Source organism: Siniperca chuatsi, linkage group LG12 (assembly GCF_020085105.1).
Source record: "Siniperca chuatsi isolate FFG_IHB_CAS linkage group LG12, ASM2008510v1, whole genome shotgun sequence".
Lineage (NCBI taxonomy): Eukaryota > Metazoa > Chordata > Actinopteri > Centrarchiformes > Sinipercidae > Siniperca > Siniperca chuatsi.
Window position 1 is genome coordinate 12,074,110 of NC_058053.1, and position 21,147 is coordinate 12,095,256.

A 21,147-nucleotide genomic window follows, 5' to 3' on the forward strand; every position below is an offset into this window, starting at 1 on the left:
CCCTTGATCAAACAACAGCACTTCTCAAGAATGAAGACATCTCGCAACTTCCTGACACTCTTAATCTCTCTCACTTTGATCTCGCATCTCAGCCGTCTTAATCACAATCACCTCTTTCCCTCACATTCTCTCTCGCTCCCTCTCCTTAAGGTCCGTCTGCCCTTCAACAAACTACAGCTTCAAATTAATTTTATAGCAAGTGAGACAGGAACTCAATGGGCCAATCAAGTGACAAGATGCATCAACCCTTCATCAAAGTTGCAGGGGTGTTGCAGTTAGCGGCTCTGTGGTTTCAAAATTTGATCTTTTACAATAGTTCATCCTTTGGGCCAAGCAATATAATTTTTGTAAATGCCAGAACATGGCACCACAATACAACATTGCTCCTGTCTGTAGCCTTTGCCATAATTTATCACGTTTATAAATTAAAACCAAAAGACGTTTGGAGTTGTTTTCTGGAATTGCTCAGACAAATTATTTTAAAATTTGCTTGGACAAGACCCACTTTTCAGGTGTCTTGATGTTATTTGTTATTTGTTGCCACCTGAGTCTCAGAGGCATTGGCCTGACCTTGTCAAATGAATTGAAATAAAAGAGCAAAGCTTTAGAGTTCGATTGAACTGCTCCAAACTTGTTGTAAAAACACCTTGATTAGCCTTGTTGACTTCTGTGTACTCCCCTCCCAGTGCTCCCTTGTATTTTCTTTGCCATGGGGACTGACCTGAAGAAAGAGTAGCTTGGTTCGAAGTTGTAAAGCGCAGGGCTGAGCTCCAGCTCAGGATAGTGTTGCAGGTCGCTCTTGATGGAACCCAGGCCCATAGCAAACACTATGAACAGAATAGGAAGCAGGATCTGGGAGATCAGGCCCTTCCAGTCTCTGCGGCTGTGGTGGAACCTCTTGATCAGTATGGCTGTCATCTGCTGCCAGGCCAGGGCCATGCTGCGCACCATGGGCGAACCAGTAAGCTCTAGAACACATGGGAGATGAAATAGAGACTGGATTTGTACTAATGCACTTATTTTCTTACTATCTTACTGCCTTGATGATGTCTGCTTTCCCTCTCTAAGGCACACTGAGCTAAAGGTTAGGCAGGTAGATTGCATCACAAAAGATGCCAGTGCAATCCATCAAGATGAGCGTTCCAATTGTCAAAGTTGCTAAACTAGGTCACCTGAGTAAGTGCTCTTCAAACATTTTAGGTTAAGTATGAAAATTGAAAATCTAAAATAGAAAAAAAAACTAGAATGTTTCAGCAGACCGGTGACCACAGTAAACACTACTGTTGATGTCACTACACAAATAGCAGTTATTGTATAAATGCTACCATAGGGATTATATGAACTTCATGCAAAGTTTTCCTACATGCATCCTTTTACTTTAACAAGTATTTAATAATCAATTTTCAGTGCTATCGTTTTTACTGCATGTGATGTGTGCAGGTGAGAGAAGAAAAGAGAGAAGGAGGGATGAGTAGGGACAACGAAACAAGGAACGGGTGAGGTAAAAGTGCGTGAACTCACTGGTCTTGTCACCAAAGTTGGAGATGCCTCCACTGGAGTCTGAAGGGAAGCTGTCAATGGATCCAGTGTCAGAAACCGTCTCTGAGATAGACTGGGGGCCGTCCTCAGACCCATCATCTGTGTTTCCATGAGTCAGCTGGAGGAACACCTACACGGAAAAAACTAAGTTTCAGTTTCATTTTACAGCTTGTGATTATGCTTGCATGTCAATACGATCAAGTTTATGAGCACTAGCACTTTTGGAGCTCCCCTAGTTTATACAGAGGATATTTAAACGTACCTCAGCAGTTGAGCCTGTTTTTCTTTTTCTCCACTGTGTCTGCGGTGTGAACTTGCGTTGTTTGTGGGTGGGTGTGTGTGAGCTTACCTCCTCCAGGCTAGTGTCAGAGATGCCATAGCCCCCCAGCTGCAGGGCGTCCAGGTTGGAGTCCAGTGCGGTCAGGAGGGAGCGGTATGAGGAGGAGTTGGATGAGGTGAAGGGGGGCAGTGAGTAGACCAGGTCGCCCCCCTGGGTCTCCTTCAGTCGCGCTTCGGACACATGAGCTTGAATAAAGGCCTTCAGTTCAGCATTGTCAATCTGCTCAGATTCTAGGTTCTGCATCTGCAGATAGAAAAGCAGAAATACATTATGACATGCTTTATTTTTAAGATCACACAGATTTACTTTGCACAACTACAAATCAGCTGCCAGTGCGTTAAAATATTTATTTGTTGCTTTTTTGTGTGTGTACCATTCTGCCCCTGCTAACATCAGCCATTTCTGACTTTCATGATATGCTGAGTAATAAAAGTACATCAGGATTATCCACTTTTGGAATAATGACCCTTACACTGTGGCTAGATAGACTTGAAGTTTAAAAATACACTTTGGGACCCTTTTACACACATATAGCATGAGCAGTTACGCCTCCTGTGCAGACACGCCGTTAGTTATAAAATGTTGTTACTGTTTTTCATTAATGCATTGTCCAAATAAGTTATAAGTCATCCAGCTGAGCTTTAAAGGGTGATATAAACTTAGGAAACTGGCAACGCATTTTGTTTGACACTGCCTGAGGGTTTTTTTTTTTGCCTCTAGGTTGTTTAAATGACTGAGCACTACATAGAGTAGGTGTTTGATACAGCCTGAAGCAGTTGAAGATACACTGTAGTATGCTGAAAAAGTATGAGCCAGTTTGCAGCAGTCAGCAGAGCATTATTTGTGTTGGATTTAGCCCACTTAGCAGTTTTTCAATATATCTGATACAAATCACACTATTACAATAGGTATTGTGTGCAACAGTGTCAAATGTGGCAGAAATAAAACCTAGGATTTATTTACACATGAACAGGCCACCTCCTCCATAATAATGTTTTGTGAAATGTTACTATTTATGCTTTAAGATGTGTCACTGATAATAGAAAGTCTGAGTAAAATGCATCAGAGATATGCTGTTACTTTCTCTCTTCTATGATAAAGGTTGTGGCCTAAAATCACTCAACATTCACTTATACTAAAATGGTAACATGGAGCACTGGAACCAATTGTCTACTGGGAAAACATGGATTATTTGACCAGAGGGAATGCTTAAAGAATGGTACGCAAGATTTCCGTAATAATTTTATATTGTGGAAAACAAAGTCAAAAAGACAGTGACTGGATGTCTGTGAGGATGAATACCTTCTTGGTGAGAGTGAGTTTGTAGCCCTGGCCCAGCTTGTCTTTCAGGTAGAAGGGGGATCCGCAGCATTTTAATTCTCCTCTCTCTAGGAAAGTGATGCGGTCGCTCAGTACTTCAGCCTCATCCAGGTGGTGGGTGGACATAATGATGGTGCGATCTGAGATGACAAACACATAAATCAATTGGCATTATTTGTATATGCATACATATTCTCTAACCCATAACTATAACTCAAATGGAAACTAAAGGGAATTGTCTGTGAAATGCACACAATTAGTTTATATTTATCAGCCAAGCTAGTCTGTAAAGCTTTGTAGGAGTTTCAAGGTTTTGAGAAAGGTGAAAGAACAACACAGAAGCAATATTTAGATGGCATCTTTTCCTTATTTTCCTATCCTAGTGAATACATGTTGGCCTTGTGTAGCTGTTGACACACACACACACACATACACACACATTTGCAACGCACATCCAAATAAACAACCAAAAACCAGGCATTCCAAAGAAAAATCCACACACAAGCTGTGTCATGCACATACATCAGAGAAACAGGCACACAAACAGCAAGCAGTGCAGAAAGTTTATTTTGAAATAGATTCCCCTGGCATCAAAATCTCACTAACATCTGAGACGGGGCCAATTACACAGGATATTTTCCACATCTACAATTATGTGACATTTAGCAGTCTCCCTGCTATTACTGCTGCTACCCTAAGAGAGCCTAAAGAAAAATACTTCTGGATTTCTTTTAGAGTAATTATATGCCAAATTTAAAGTCAGAAGCCTGAGCAGTGGAAAGCCCTCCTGGGCCAGCTCCAGGTTCACAGCACTTTCCTGTTCTACTACTCCTTTCCCTCTTAGGAAATAGGGAGGTGAAGGCGTCTTCAGCAGGAAAACACTAGAGCGAGAGTTTGGATTGTCTGTGCCATGTAAGTGTGTGCACTACAGAATGTGCTTTGTAGAAGGATTACACTAATAATAAAAAAAAATTCTATTCTTCATCATTGTCAATGTCTGATAGGATGACTATGATGGATATATGCTGCATAACTGAGGCAAGTAAATAATAAATTGCAGTAGTCAAGATGAGAGGAAATTAAGGAATGAATAAGTTGCTCAATGATGGTTTTGGGAAGCACTGGTTTGACTGGCAATATTTCTGATTTATATTAATATTTCTGAACTTGTAGTTTTCTGGCTGAATGTTTTAAGTTAGTTGTTAGTGGTCCAAGGTGTGTCAATTTTCTCAGTATTCAGTTGCAGGAAGTTAGAGGCCATCTTGTCTTTGATGGCAGCAAGTCAGCAGTGCAGGGAATCCCGATTGTTACGATTTTCAGGACTGAACAAGACATACGACTGGGTGTCACTGAACAAAGTCGCGCCAAGTATCGAGCCTTGCGGGACCCCACATGACATAAAAGGTTCTCTTTTCTTCTTCTTCTGCTATTTCTTCCTGTTCTTCTTCTTCATATTATTATCATTATCATTATTATTATTATTATTATTATTATTATTATTATTTGTATAGGTGTTAGCAGTAATAGTAATGGTAATAGTAATAATACCAGTAGCAGTAGCTGTAGTTTGGAGAAACAGAAATATTTTGTAGTGTTCATTGTGTGTGTGTGTCTGAGAGACTCACTTTTCTTATGCTGGATAACAATGTCCCAGATGCTGCGCCTAGAGCAGGGATCGACTCCTGTGGTGGGTTCATCCAGCACCACCAAGCGAGAGCCCCCTATGAAGGCAATGGAGATTGACAGCTTGCGCTTCATGCCGCCCGACAGGCTGCCCACCCGCTTGTGTCTGTGAGCGTACATGCCTGTCTCCTCTAGGATCCTGGCAGGGGAGTCAGTGAAAAGCATTTAACATGGAGCTTGTGGTGACATACTTTTTATCTGCATTACAACCATTACTGAGTTATAGTTCCATCAGTTACCCAGCAGGGGTTTCTGAACTACAGGAACCAGAGGAGAGGTACAGCTTCTTGCCTTTAGGTTCGGGCTTATTACTGCTACTCTTGCAGAAACCCTACAGAAAGAGTCTCATGATGCAACTGGGGGTTCAACCCATAGCTTAATGATGCCACAGAATGCTACCATAACCGTATTCAAGAAGACACTAAGAAACAAAAAGCAATAAAATATTATAAAATTCTTATGGAAAATGTGAGCCTGAAATAAGGAAAAAATATTGTTCTAAATTTTTCCTAGAATGCTCAGAGAACAATAATGTTCTCAACCTGCAGCCATCGAGGCTGTAGAAGTATCTGACGGATCTCAAGGATAACAAGTGTAACAATTATTTTGTCCTTGCGACAGATTATAATTCTTGCACCAAGGCCTAGAGATACCTGTAAATCTGTTTAACTATGACCAAACCTGAATATTACTTGTATTTTTCCTTTATTTCGCCTGTGTAACCAGTAACTGGTGTTGAGCACTGGCTACTATTCACTGTTAAACTCTCTTAACCCATACCCATATTTCCTTTTTATTGGAGGAACATGCCATTGACGTAGCTAAAGATACCGTTTCATGACATCTTTGAACAAAACAGGTTGTAAAATATATCAAATGGCACTGCCACATCGTGCAGAACACCTGACATCATCTTAAAACGCAGTGCATTATGATTGAGTGCATTACGATATTGAGCATGCCCCTGTACTGGATGATTGGTCACTCACGTGCGGACTTGTTCACGCAGTTCCATGCGTGACCAGTGTGGGGCCTTGATCTGGCCGTACAGCATCAGGTGCTCCTTGGTGGTCATGTGGTCAAAGAGGACATCATATTGCATGCACACCCCTAGCTCTTTGCGAACGTCATCGATGTTGGTCTGCATGTCTTGGCCATACACTTCGATAGTGCCCGAAGATGGGGCAAAAAGGCCAGTCAGGAGAGACCTAAGCACAAGGCATGATCATTTATTACATGAGTGACAATACTGAATTGATAGATTTATAAAAAAAATTCTGGTTATTTTATGTTTCATAATTTGGAAAAAGTTCAAATATAATTCAAATATATAGTTTTTTATATACTTTTGCTCATATTTGCTATCTGGGGCATAAAATGTTGCAAATGCCCTTTGTTTTTGTCCCATTTGCTATTTTTTGTACTTTCTCCCCAGCACTTTCCTCTTAAATTATAATTAGTTGGTCCGCGGAATGTTATAGGTCATAAAATTCCTTCTTGGTTTTGGTTGTTTTTAATGTTGTTGAATTTTATTCTGCTGCTGCACTCATTGTGCGTTGCTCTGGATAAGGGCATCAGCAAAATTAGTCACATTTAAAATGTAAATGTAAGTGCTCCAGTTGATGAAGACCCGTCAGGCATTTGCTGTGCCAGATTTAGACAAAACAATCTCCCTGTCAGCAGCAGACCCTTGAGATGATTAAAGGGATGCACAAATCAAATTTAAAAGACTGCGCATACAGTATATGAATGGTCAAAATGCATTTGTATTCATCTTAGGACATGCTGATACAGTGAAAAAGGAGAAAAATTGTGCCACACATACATGGTGGTGGTCTTGCCGGCTCCATTGTGACCAAGCAGTGAGGTGACATGGCCCTCATAGAAGGAAACATTAAGGTTTTGAATAGCTACTCGGTTGCCATAGTTCTTGCTGAGACCAAGGAGGGCAACGCCCACTGGGAGCTCTGAGAAATCCTCACCGTCCTGAGAGGAAAGAGTGCTCCGGCCTGAAAGAAACATGGAGACAGAGGCAACCTGTAAATCAAACTAACAGGGGACAGGAATTAAATGAAGAGTGAGGAGGAAATATATATGTAGTGAGGTGCCAGGGTTAGAAAAAAAATGACAGACCACAAAAGGGAAGACATCATGTTCTTGCGTCAAAACATAACACCGGAGGAGACAGCATTGCTTATTGTTATCTGCCGCAGGATAGGGCAATGTAATTTTTTTTCTGTACCTTTTCCCTTATCATCGGAGAAGACAGGCTGGTTTTTCTGCATGATGTTGGTGAAGAGGAGTCCTCTGCCCACCTTTCTGTTTGACTTAACGCAGCAGCATAGGTCGGCCCAGAAGGAGGCTTTGAAGGGGAAGTACCATGGAGAAGGGATGCCGTACTTTCCTGAAGGGTAAAAAAGAACCAAAGATTTAAGAATTAATACACATTATCATAAAACACTCTTTAGAGACAAGTTTACAATGCAATTCATAAGCTGCTGTATTTGCTTCAACTAGGGGTTGCCAACACCATGATCTGTAAGAGTACACTAAATTCACCATGAATGTAACACAAAAATTTATTTAAATTACTTGAGAGTTATCCGTCAATTAAAAACATCACAGCACAGAATGATAGCATTATGGTGCCGTCACTCCTGATACTTTACAAATATAGCTAGAGTGCAGACATGAAGTTTCAATGCAGTGGTGGAATGTAATTAAGTACCAATTTGAGGTACAGTATTTGTACTTTACTTGAGTATTTCTATTTTCTGCTACTTTATACTTCTACGCCACTACATTTCAGAGGGAAATATTGCATTTTTTACTCCACTACATTTATTTGACCGCTATAGTTACTTTAGTTAATATTTTTGCATTAAAAAACATACGAAGAGCTTATAAAATATGATGTTTTGTTATAAATGAAACTACCCAAAAGTATATACAAGTAGAGCTGAAACGAATAGTCAATTAATTATTAGTCGATTGACAGAAAATGAATGGCAACTATTTTGATCATTTAAGTAATTATTTAAACAAAAACACTTCATGGTTCCAGCTTCACAAATGAGAGGATTTGCTTTTCCTTTTAATTATTTACATTTATTTGGGCTCTGGGCAATTGTGATGGGAATTCTCACTATTTCTCACTACAGAATTTTTACAAACCAAATAATCAATCGATTAATGGAGAAAAATATCTGCAGTTTAATCCATAATGAAAATAATCATTAATTAAAAATGCTTTTACATTAATGCATGAGTAATAATAATCTAATGATATAATATATAATAGTATAACAGTCACAGGGGATATTTTTCTGTATTGAGTACTTTTAATACTTTAAGTACATTTTCCTGATTATACTTACATACTTTTATTTAAGTTTCAATGCAGGGTTTTAACATGTAACAGGGTATTTTTACAGTGTGGTATTAGTACTTTTACTTAAATAAAGGATCTGAATACTTCATCCACCACTGTTTAAATGTCAGCAATGCTTATGTTATGCTAATTCTATACTGCCATTAAGCTTCAACAGCAGACTGGGTACACTGTTTGACATGCAAAAGTAGAAAATGATGATATATTCTTAGTATCAGGACTCCTTGACTTAAGATCAATCTGCCTGAGTTTTAAAAGACAGTTTACCTGGGAAGACCATGCGGATGTAAGCCCCGATGATGAAGTAGAGGATAGAGTCGATGAGCATCATCCAGCACAGCCAACCGAATGAAGCTGTGTCTTCAGCTATGGGCGATGTGTATGAGTTGCTCCAATGAATGCCTAAAGAAGTCAACAGAAGAAACATTTCATTTTGTTTCCCACTGACTCCAGTGGCTTATATGTCAAAGAGATCTTGTTTGATGCAAGTCAGATGTCTACATGTGCGTACCTTCTCCTTGGGACTCATAGCGAGAGACATATTGACTGGCATAACTAAAACAGGATGGGGAAAACAAACTCTGTCGGAAAATGAGAGACAAATTAAGTAAGACAGGATACAGAAAAAGAAGCAGAAAAGAATAAGAAAAAAATTATTATTATTTTTTTTTTACACCTTTCTGTAATTCCTCTCTTCTGTGCGCTTGACGACTTTGAGTAGTATGAAGTGATATGAAGAGCTTTGTACAAAGCAAACATGGCTTTAGATGTACGCAGTGATCTTATGTTAGATAAAAAAAGAAATGTCTGACCTACAATTAATGATCATCAGACAGCAAGCACCAAAATAAAAAAAGCTGCCATATTTTCAGAAAAATAAATATACACAATTTATGTCTGCATAAGAAGGTAGGAAAACTGTTCTGCAAACAGAAAAATGTATAAATTGATAGTTTACCCTCCACTACATCTCTACTTGTATGTCAAAATGAAAAATAAAACCTCTCAATGGAAAACAACTGGAGGCACAAGCCTCTGTTTACTGGTATTTTTGAGGCTGCACTAAAATATTTTGAATAATAATGTTAGTAAAATTGTTTTCTAAGATGGATAGAGTAAATAACATTTTGGAATAAAATGAAATCACATTGTATCTCCTTCTGCGTTCCTTATCTCTCAATTAAATTCTCAGTATCTTATAAAGCAAATGACAGTGTTTATTAAGTTATAACTCATATCACAGTACTCGTACTAGTTTAATACACATGAGTCATGATAGAGGAGGTTCAGAGGTTCCTCACCAGGGCGCTCTTCTGGGAAAAGGTGAGACTCGTCTCCACAGCCATGACCACAATGAAGGGAAAGAAGCAGAGGATGTAAAGGAGGCTGCCACTAAGACCGGCAATGTAGGTCTTGTCAAAGAAGGAGCTGACCAGGTAACTGAAGGCCAGGATGCTCAAACCATAGTCACAGAGGTACAAGAAAAGGAGGAAGCCGTCACTGTTGGGCAGGATGCTGCCGTACTTCAGCACCAGCGTGAGGATTAAGATGGTCAACACCAGGTAGGCAGCGCACTCCAGGAACCAAGCAAAGAAGTGGCTGAGCGGGTTGACTCCCATCATTTTCATGTACTGGTGGAAAAGCAAGAATAGCAGTGGATGGATATACACAGAAATGTCAGTTAAAAATACAGTTTCTGTGCTTGCTTGTCAGTGGTGGTTATGAATGTTTACAGCAGGGAAGAAACCTGGAGGTACTAGGGAAGAAAAATCAATTTAACATTTGCTGTTGTGTTCAAAACTCAGAGAGGAAGGCTCATCACACTGTCAACTGTTCATTAGAAATTATTTGGATTAGTCAGTGAATGTGAGTGTCTCTAATGACTTTTTAGAAAGAAAAACAAAAGAAACAGACAGTATCCATACAGGACATCTTGGAATCCGAGAAGTCAGTGGCAGCTTTGATCATTTTTCAATTGAAAAAAAAATACCTCATGCAGCCTCAGCTCTCTCTCATGCACCAGTTTCTTCACAAAGTCAGCCACGAACAGCACCCAGGCCATCATTAGCAAGAGTGGGAAGACAAAAGAGATGGCCTCCAGGTACCTGGGGAATACAGAGATGCAAACTGTCAGTCAAATTTCTAGAAAACCTAAAGTCCAATCACTGTCAGCAACAGCAGATGAAAAGCCCTATCATTCAGTCACTGGCTTGACAGAGAGACAGAGATGTAGAGTGGAAGAGCAATATTGAAGGAGAGTTTGGGGATTTTTGACAGCCGTGTTCTGATCCTCTTATTATTTACGCAAAATAAATGCCTCTCTATTTTATTTTTTGGCCTCATCATATCTGGAGTCTGATACACAGGAATTTAGTGCTTGCTGTTTTTCACAGCTATATTTCACAGCTATCATGTCAGAAATTGTGTTGTTGAGTAATAAATCAGAGCGACAGAGAGGCAAGGATTATCATATCTTATAGTTGGTTCGAAGGCAGCCAGTAAGAGACAGTGGCCCACTGGTGCTTCTTAGATGAGATATCAGCAGTGTCTTGAGACACACAAACATAGGCATTACGTTCAAGCATGATTTATTGGAAACAATGTAGTGTATTGATGCACAAGTTAATGCCAAACCCATGTTGCATTGACTTATATACTACAGAGATGAGTGGTGTTCTTTATGTATAATGGTTATTAAAGGCCTGAAGGGCATTTCAGTGTATGCATGTATGGTCTTCAAATTTAAATGCACAATAATAGTGAATATTCATGCACATGGTGCGGAGCAAATTATAATGTGAAAGACTCCTGTGAATGACTATTTACTGTCAGTCCCAAGTTGCAAATGAATAATGAGAGAGCATGCGTTATTCTACATCAATGCCTGTGCGTCCCCTCAGAGTGACTGTGTGTCCTTTCACGTTTCTATGCATGCGTCCATTTAGGAGCATGTGTGTGTGTGTGTGTGTGTGTGTGTGTGTGTGTGTGTGTGTGTGCGTGTGTGTGTGTGCATGCTGGCATATATGTGTGTGTGTGTGTGTGTGTGTGTGTGTGTGTGTTTGAGTGTGCATCCATGTATTCAGGAGACTCACTCATCCCGGTGGTAGCAGGGATAGGGGAAGGGCTGCAGCTGGACGGCTGGCTCTGTGACTCTTTGTCCAGTCTGGGTCTCAATGATAGCCCGGTCAATGTTCTCCTGCAGGTAGACAAAGCCCCGGTTGTAGCGCATCGTCTGCCTGGCCGAGATATGTGTGTCCTTCACAAAATAGGGGTCCCGGACTCTGTCAGTTCGCATGACGTTGTCCATGTGCATGCGGATAGTGTAGCTGACTTTGGGAGGCAGGGAGGATGTGGTGGAGGAAGACCTGGCCTGACGCTTCCTGGATGAGTCCTCGTCTTTGGGAAGCTTGAAAATGACACCTTAAAGACAGATTGCAGCATTGGATCACTGCACACAGTTTATAGACTAACTCTTAAGTTCCTTGCCAGAGATAAACTGTAGCTGAGTCAGATCTCCCATGAGCGTCCTCACCTCAACTCATTATCAACACATTTACATTTTTTTTAATATATGGTTCTTCCTCTAAAGGGGTCTTCTACCCCTTTAGAAGAAGAACCATATATTAAAAAAAATGAGTGGATGCTTAATGTATCTTTAAAGCTGCCAGTCTCTGTCACAGGCTGGGCTTATACTCATGAAACCTTTTTGTTATCTTACCAACACACTCTAACAGAGACACAAGTCCAGAAAAAGCAGCAGATTACTGCACAGTGAAAGGCAAATTAACAACCTGTCTAGTTGTAAAACTGGGCTGGAGTCCTCTGTTATGTGGAAAAACCAAATGGGTAATTTACTGGGCTTCTCCCTGTTATAAGGGGTAAGATAAATCAATATCATAAAACTTTTTCAAATAGCTGTAATAAAGTGGTCCAGATGAACTGACACATGATTCAGCTGTCAAGGAATGCAAAATGGACCAAAATCAACATCCACTCAAGCAGATTGGAAACCACTGTAGGTCGTGAGTGCACATTGCACTGTCCAGTGAACCTGGATGACTGAATGAGTCCATTATATCCAATATTTACTCACTTGCGTAGAGATCACGGTTTTTGGCAAGGTCATAAGCTACAGCGTCGAGCTGGTCGGCAGAGTTGTAGCCACTGTAGCGGTCAAACTTGATACAGGAGGAGAGCTCCACCATCAGGGTGGACAACGTGGTGATTTGATTCAGTACGTGCTTGTTCTTCTCCAGCATGACTGTCATGTTAGCTTTGAAAAAAAAAAGATATTTTGAAATTTACTGATAGGGTTAAAGCAAAGTGCAGTTTTAGCTTTGACTGCTGTAAAAAGTAAAATGATAACATGTGTTATGTCTGTTTAGTGTCATGCCCTGTTATGTTATATGTCAACTAAGATAGAAATGTTGTCTGGCATGACAAAGTAATCTAATTAAATACCTGTATGTCAAAGTCAGACCTGACATGCATAATCACAACAAGGAGAGATGCCCCAAGAAAGTCATGTTGAAATTAGTGTAATGCTTCCTGTAAACCTAAGGAGCAGACCCATTTTCTGATAGCGTGGTTATTTTACTGGCAATAAGGGAGGGAGGAATATAAGGGTAAGCTTGGATTCTGCAGCTTACAAAAGTAAGACCTTCAAATGTTCACTCACAGAAGTTGCTGAGCGTCTCCTTCATTCTGCCGACATTGATGTCTGTCTGCATCTCAATGAAATTCTTCACAAAGGAATTGCCGAGGGAATTCTGACAGGAGGGGAGGGAGAGTGGAAGAGACGATGCACAACATCAAGATTCAGCTGCTGAAACTCATTGAAGACCACTGCAAAGTTTATCTCCAGACTTTCAGACAACAGCGAGCCGGCTAGAATAATCAGATATAGAGATATACAGTTCTGAGTTTTCATACCTGCAGCAGTGGCAAAGTGAGACCGAGTATTTTGGCAGAGTTTATGATGTAGTTGGAGGATTCAATCCAGTCCTCTGAGTACTTCCTCAGATTTGCAAACTCCTGCAAGGTGGCATTGGCCTGGACAAGGATAGGACAAGGACGAGAACATGTGAAATGGCTGGGTATCAGCAAGATTTCATAACCTGCTGTGTTTGTGTGTGTGTGTGTGTGTGTGTGGCTGTTTGAGTCTGTGAAGGCAGCAGTAAAAAACTTGCTGAAAAATAGAACCACAGCAGAAGATGGTGGTGCATACAAATATGTGTATACCCCCTGCAACTCTGTATTTCTTGTTCACTACATGCCAGTCAGGGGTGCATGAAGACTAAACAGGTAGCTATCGCTTAGAAGAGGTAAAAATAGCAGTGACAAAAACTTCTGTAAAACCGTGACAAAGCCAGATGAGGGATTTTGGAGGATTTAGAACACAAAGCTCATAAAGGTGCCAATCCCCAGACTGACTGTGGCAGCTGAAAAACCAAGGAAATGAATCAGAAAAGAAAGCGGAGATGACATCATGCTAGGCCAATCATGATCATTTTCACAGACTGCAGACAGGTGAGTAAATAATTTAACTAGCTTAGCCAGCACCCCTGCGCAATATAGTCAGTCACCAATATAATAGTTTGTGTGTGGGAGAACAAAAGGGTAGAGGAGGTGCATGTATTCATTTATACTGTATGTACTGTATACCTTCTCCATTATGGCCCTGGTGACGGGTGTGTCAGGGGTGTAGAGAATTTGTCCCATCAGCATTGGTTTGAGGAAGGCCCAGGCAATGGCTCCTCCTTTGGTACTGACCATGTCCAGGTACATGTTCATACAGAAGGGAGCTGCACGAGGAAAGAAGAGTGGGGAACCATTAGACATACAGTATTTACAAGGGTGAAATGTTTTATTTGTCCAACAAAAGAGTTTGATATTTAGTTAGTTGATGAGCATGAAGGATAAGGCTGGTGTTATTTGATTTTTTTTTTTTGCCAACAAATCCCATGAAAAGACCAAAACCAACAACGCATAAGTCAAGTAATGCTTTCCAACTTCCTTACAGTATCTGCAGCACTCAAGCCCATTCATCCCTAAGACTACTATATAATCTTTAAAAAGGTTCACAAATATGTAGTTCCAACAATACTTGATGGTAGGATTAATTAATTTGTCAGTTTTGGTCTTTGGTCATCGGTGATTTCCTTAGAACAGCTAGCTACTAGCTAAAAGTTCTGTTTCACTTTTGAGTTTTGAATTTCCTCTTTCTGAGGGCAAAGAAGTGTCCATAAAATGTCTCTTTTGATTTCTTTCTTTTTGATTGTTCCTGTCTTGTAGCTGGTTTAACTACTACTACTTTAATAAAAATAGCGTAACATAATGCTAACTATGAATGCTTTTGATAGCAAAGGAATCCCATGAAAAACACTGAATGTCAAGAACATATATGCACTGACAATATAATTCAGTTTGCAAAAGCCCCAAATCTGTCCTCCTCCCAACATACTGGCATTTCGTGGAATCTTGAACCTCTCAATCATCTCCTCCCGCTGGTTGTTGTTGGGGAAGGAGGAGTTCGACTCTGACATGACAGGGAGTTTGGAGATTCCAAACAAAGCCAGGATGCCGTTACTGCACAACGCTCGAGAGAGGGTGACGAATGTAGCTTGGCTAGACATGCTGGACCTCTGTCCTCTCACCATCTGGGGGAAAACAGAGATTGAAACTTTTAATGCTTTATGATTTCCATGTATTTTAAATTATTTGTCATGTAATAGGCCCTCAAAAACCATTTAAAACAAGCCTCAGTAAAACAATTTGATGTTGCCTGCACCAGTGTTCTGTATGCAGCAGAGTACAGTGAGCATAGGAATATTTTTGAGCACTGAAACATTTGCTTGGTGGTTGGTGGTTTGGACATGTTCAGAGGAGAGACTGTGAACATATTGGTAGAAGGATGCTGAGGTTGGAGCTGCCAGGCAGGAGGTCTAGCAGAAGACCAAAGAGGAGATTTATGGATGTAGTGAGAGAGGACATGAAGTTAATTGGTGTGAGTGAAGAGGATGCAGAGGACAGGGTTAGATGGAGGCACATGATTCGCTGTGGCGACCCCTGAAAGGGAACAGCGAAAGGAAAAGAAGAAGACTGAAACATTTGCTTGCTATATTTTTAGCTAGGTGTAAGTTTAGTGATCACACAAACAGACACACACACGAATAAATTGTGAGTAAAGCACTGTACAGTAGTAAAGACTACCCACTTGGTTAAATTCATTGTTGGCCACCAGGTTGAGGTCTTGGATGGAGAGCAGGTAGCTTTGTAGCTGACCAACGGCAGGAAGAATCTTGTCCATCATGTTGGATATAACCACGGCCATCTGAAGCATACCTCCCACCAGGTTCTGCATTTCTTCAGGCAACACCATCTGAAAGAAAGGCAGCAACATTCAAACATGTTTCTATAGCTTTATTTTCCTCTTCTCTAATCTTTACATTCAACATTCTTCATGTTTCCAAAAACCATATTTCCTTTGTCATGTACTGCTTTATTTTGCAGATCTTTTTTTAAAGCTAGATAAAAGTTGTATGTCATGGAAGACAGCAGCAAAGTGCTCTTTCAACCTAAAATTAATTTGAATAAAAGTGATTACCTAGCGAAGGCCATTCCTCAAAATGAAAAATGCTATTCTAACAAAATGTCTGAAAAGTTTCATACCATTGGAAAAGTTATGGTTTTGCTTTTGAGCATATTACAACATTTCTAACTTTTTTCCTCTCTGTCCTTGTCGTTATTGTATTCTCTTCTCTCAGTCTAGACTGAAATTATTTGGTTGTTTCAGTCAAGGCAACAAGATAAATAAAAGCAAGTAGTATCAGCTTACATGTTAGGCAGTCACAAATGTCTTTTGTTCAATTACTTTAGAGGCTATTATTAACCCTGGTCCACCTTTCTTGATCAAATAGTTTTCAGTTCTTATTTTAATTGTGCACACTTTTAGAGTAGAGCTACATGTACAAGGAACATTGCTCCCATAAACTTCAACAAAGCACCTAAAGATGTCTTTCCACCACTGTCTCTGAGATCTGCAAACATCAGTTTTAATTATCCATGCCCTGAAACTATATACTGCCTTTTATTTACCAGTACTATGTAGTTAGCAAGTACAAAGCTCTGTGAAACTGTGTTATGGCAAATTTGATCATCTGCAACAAATATAAAAAATCTCCTCAAAATGCCAGTGAAAATGAAACAATGAGCTGAAACATGCTTAGTCATTTGATCCATTGTTCTAAAAAATATTGATTAGAGCAGCTTGAAATAAAGCTGGGAATCAGCCAATCAGTAATGAAAGGTAAAAAAACGATTTGTTGCATTGAATTTATGTTTAGTTTTATGTCCTTCCAACATAAATTGGCAGAGGTCCAGAAAGGAAACTTGAAAAGATAAATATAAATGTATGAAATGAGTGCAATTTAAGAGTGCATTACTCTTAATGTATTGAAAGGACTCCACACAAGCAGGGTTTAACCATGTGTGTAGCTTCCCTTTATACACATTTCAGATTTAGTTGTTTCAGGATAACTTGCCTTTAAATGGAATTAGTAAACAGTGCTCCCTGCTAAGTAGAAGTATGTACATCTATAGGTGATGAAATTTTGATTAGAATCAAAAGGCATGTCAAAAACCCAAATTAGGACAACACATTAAATAAAACCCACGATGAAAATAACAAAAATGACCTTGCTATGGTTAAATAGAAAAGATGCCTATTAGAAAAGCCTGTTTATTATTATTATTATTATTATTATTATTATTATTATTATTATTATTATTTATTTAATTACTGTATCTAGGTAACTAGAACATGTTCTATACCTTGTCTCATTTTCAAATATGGATGGTCTATTTGAGTTTTTGGGATGGGCAGTGTTTGCTTTCTTAGATCAAATGGAAAAACACCATTTATGAAATAATTTATTTTTTTAAATGAGTGAGGGAGACAGAGCTTTGACTGGTGAACAAATATATTCTTGTACAAAAGCATTTCTCTCTGACTTACATGTTCCTCAAACAAACACACTGTAGCATCAAACATGTTTTGTGTCTGCCCAGCAGAAACGATTTCTGTGTCCATTCAACCATTACAGAAGAATGTGCAATCACCTACCACATTCTCTGGTATTTTTACAAAAAAAGGCATTACCTTTAGAAGAAAGTGTAGCATGTTATTTTTCTTTTGACAAAAGACTAAATTCAGCCTTACTCTGTAGATGACTTTCTCCATGTTGAGATGTCGTGCCATAAGCAATGAGAAGCTGTACCACTGTTCAACAGACATGGAGCAGAAGGTCTTTAAGATGACAACATCTGTCTCTGTCATATTCAAGGATGCTGTGGCGTTGCAGTGACGCAGGTTGACCAACCAGGACAGGATCTGTTTCAAAAGCATAAAGGGAGTATGAAAACAGTTAATACTGGAAACAGAAGCACAGGAGAAGGTACATCATGCACAAAACTACAGAAAGGTATAAACATTATCAATGCTCAAACAGTGCATTTATATCACTGATACCAGTTTCCTACTTTCAAGGCTTTATATGATAAATGGGCTTCCAAATCCCTGTGCTTGTGTTGCATTTTGGAACAGTGAAAAGACAAGTGTCATCCAGACTTGACTGTTTTCAAGTTGGCAATCATGAAAATGTGTTTGTTCCAATTCAAGGGAATTGGGGTGTGTATGAGTCACATAGGTCAGCTACTGTACAACCACATCTAGTGTTGTTATTTTACTCACCTGCGTAGTGTGCAGACAGTAATGCTTTATCACCAACTGACAACCCAACTCTTTTTAAAGGATTTTCTGTGCGACATAATCTGCACTAGCAAAGACATTAAGAGGACAGTCTTTTATTCCACTAAATCAAGACCATTTCTCTAGAGAAATGGTCAGTGTACAGTGTACAGTGGCCAGCCACTGAGTGTTTCTGATTAGGCTTGCAATGCAGTATCCATTGTACTGTAAAGACAACAGTTTAATTTGTTTTAGCCTGATTGATACGGTATTAAATTAAACAAGCTGGCTTTACAAAACACAACTTGGTGCCATTAGCTGAAGGCTGAATGTATTATATAGTTAGTTATAAGTTATATAGGCTATATACAGTAGGCCTGATGAAAAAAACAATACAATGATACAAGTCCACATAACATGCTAATTAATAAAGGGAACTATGGCACAGATTTCAGAGTGTAGAAGTACTTCTCTTTAAGAGAAAGGGCCTGCTGAGCGCAACATTCTGCAAACAGACCTGGAAACCACGAGTTATGACAACATGGACCTTGTTCCACATTGTTTGCTGAAGAATGTAGTGGCATGATTTCTCTGCAACACTGCAAACTCTGAGCATTACAGTGTGTCTCACCACTAAATTGTTGTTTGGTAGAGTGGTTTCCATCAGGAGATGGAGAGCAGTTGGATCAAAATCCATGTGTTGCTGAACATCCACAGCAAAGGCTGATTTATTCCTAAGCATCTCACCGACTGCCACCGCTCCTGGGAAATAAAGTGATATACAGTAAGTGCTAGTTGAGAAGTATATTTTTATTATGACAGTGTATTGTTTTTTTATATATAGAACCAGTATATCTAGTTTCACTTCTATAATACTTCAATAATGGTGGGAGCTATACAAAAATAGCTTGTAAAATCTAATAATTTTTTACTTTCAGTCGCATTTTTTCATTTAATTCTTCAAATAGGTGTCTTTTAAATTATTTCTTAATGTAGCACTGTATCCCAATTGCCTTCCCTGTTATAGGATATGTAGGTGCAACAGCTGCCTTAGGGTGTGTCCACATGTAGCTTTCTTTTTTTATTGCCATTTGCCAATACCTGTTTTATACACACAAAAAAATGCTCTTTAAATAGGGCCGTACTGGGCTGCTGTTTTAGCAGAAAGGACACCTTCACAGGCTGAAAAAGTTTTCTCAGCCAGCCAATCACAATGAAGGTGACACTGGTTTAAGAGCAACAATCATGGAAAAAGTGACAGCAGAGAAATTGGCCGCTGTAATAAGTTATTATTGTTAGATAATCCAGTAACAAGCAGAGTGGTGGCATCAGACAAGTGAGCTGAAATGAGCAGTCTGTTGTTATGGAAACAAGGTTTGTGATCTGCTTTTTTTTACTGATAGCACACTAGGCAGCACGATTTTAATACAAAGGTGACCACAGCGCTGTGGAAAAAGCAGAAATGAGGGGAATATGTGCTAGGTCTACTATAAAACAGTTTAGCAGTGCTGCAGGAATGTATAATATCATATTGTCAAATACAGTAACTGTTGTGATATAGAGAAATGTCTCACCTGGGGAGGTGATGTTAATGTTGAGAGAGCTCAGGCTGCTGATGTCAAAGTTCAAACCTTGACTCAACACAGAGGTCCTGCAAGCACACACACACACACACACACACACACACACATACACACACAGAAACAGACACAAACAGATAAATGCTCTTTAATCAAGAAATATAAAAAAATATTTCATTAGAGGAAACTTTGCCTTCATTTCAATAAAATAAAATGCTGCCAGACATCCTGCAGGCTAAATGAGCTTAGTTGAAATTTCTTTGCCTATTGGCCCCAAACGACAGCAAGCGGTAACTGTCTGATCCTGCAAGGTGAGTTCTGTAAAGTGCAACAGCCTGGACCACTCTGTGATACTATTTGGCAAATTATACAGAAGGGGTAAGAGAGGTAAAGATCTAGACAATGGTGAGAGCAGTTTCTTCTGTGCAAAGTGCCGCTCACTGCTGTGAAAACCCTTGAAAGAAAAAAACCTTTAAGAAGGATGAAGACAATGCTGTACCAGTTTGACTGGACATTGTAGGTGCTAGGGTCTCCGATGAAGGCCTGGAAGATGGCATCTGTCAGAGAGGTTGTGTCCATCATCAGACTCTCAGCCAAGATCTGCAAGCTGGGTAGAAAAGTGTGGCACAGCTGACCAGGCTCCATGGAGAGGGCCCACATCAGCAGATGCACAGACTCCGTATTCTCCAAGGTGCACACCTACAACACATCAGTCGTGTTAGCACCATAAGGAGTTTCTGGCCAAATCTCAGGATCAAACATATGCAACAAAGACTGGCTGGTTAGTCATTCTTTGTCACCCACTGTGGTGTGGAAATATTTTACTAGATGGTTCATTTTAAGACTTTGGGGTTTGGGGTTAGAGCCTTTGTGCTGTGCCCTAAAGAACTCCAATCCAACTAACGAATTTTTCAGAAAAGTTTGGTGATTCTCTCTTTCAAGCTTTCCTTTCAGGTCCAAGCAAAACATTGAATACTTGTGATTTATGAATTGCAGCTTTGTTGACACTGGCAACAAATAACAGCTTTTGGCATTTAATCAAAAAACATATCACCATCACTGTCAACCTACAAAACCTATTTTGCTCGTAAGTGTAACCAAAGTCTAACCAAAGTGGTGGTGTTGGTTTTGTTGCCTATTTATGTCCAATTTGACTACCAATTTGACATTGAGTCATCCACTTTCAAACAACACAGTGTCATAATCATAGGCACATACAGTACATATGAGTGGGTCTAAGCCCTGACAACATTAGTGTCATGCTGTATAAGCTCTGAAATATCAAAATAATTTAAATTTTAAGTACTTATAATTATAAATGTGCTTATTGAAACACTCAAAGTGTTTTCAGACATTCTGAAGTACTATTTTTTCCTATTTTGATGAATGATACATGTGTGAAAGTGGCAGGGTTAATGCAGAGACCTGGGATCCCAGGTGGCCAAGATGCTCTGTGAATCGCGGGTCCGTCAGGCTGATCTGGAGGAGCTCAGCAGCTGTTTGGACGGTCTGTTGCATGAGGATCAGGTTTTCTGTGAAGGACGGG

General features: G+C 39.7%; 1 protein-coding gene across 1 annotated transcript in view; it reads right to left on the reverse strand.

Moving 5' to 3' along the window:
- abca12 (ATP-binding cassette, sub-family A (ABC1), member 12) overlaps positions 1-21,147 on the reverse strand; it is a 69,834-nt gene that overhangs the window by 20,338 nt on the left and 28,349 nt on the right. The window contains 24 exon segments of the mRNA XM_044216901.1: positions 722-968; positions 1,522-1,669; positions 1,889-2,122; positions 3,182-3,339; positions 4,825-5,021; positions 5,872-6,090; positions 6,708-6,891; positions 7,125-7,286; positions 8,541-8,675; positions 8,785-8,854; positions 9,575-9,904; positions 10,264-10,378; positions 11,366-11,693; positions 12,367-12,546; positions 12,952-13,042; positions 13,206-13,325; positions 13,938-14,077; positions 14,737-14,932; positions 15,490-15,654; positions 17,494-17,664; positions 18,653-18,783; positions 19,596-19,672; positions 20,101-20,300; positions 21,027-21,133. Coding sequence (XP_044072836.1) covers positions 722-968; positions 1,522-1,669; positions 1,889-2,122; positions 3,182-3,339; positions 4,825-5,021; positions 5,872-6,090; positions 6,708-6,891; positions 7,125-7,286; positions 8,541-8,675; positions 8,785-8,854; positions 9,575-9,904; positions 10,264-10,378; positions 11,366-11,693; positions 12,367-12,546; positions 12,952-13,042; positions 13,206-13,325; positions 13,938-14,077; positions 14,737-14,932; positions 15,490-15,654; positions 17,494-17,664; positions 18,653-18,783; positions 19,596-19,672; positions 20,101-20,300; positions 21,027-21,133 — 4,105 coding nt within the window.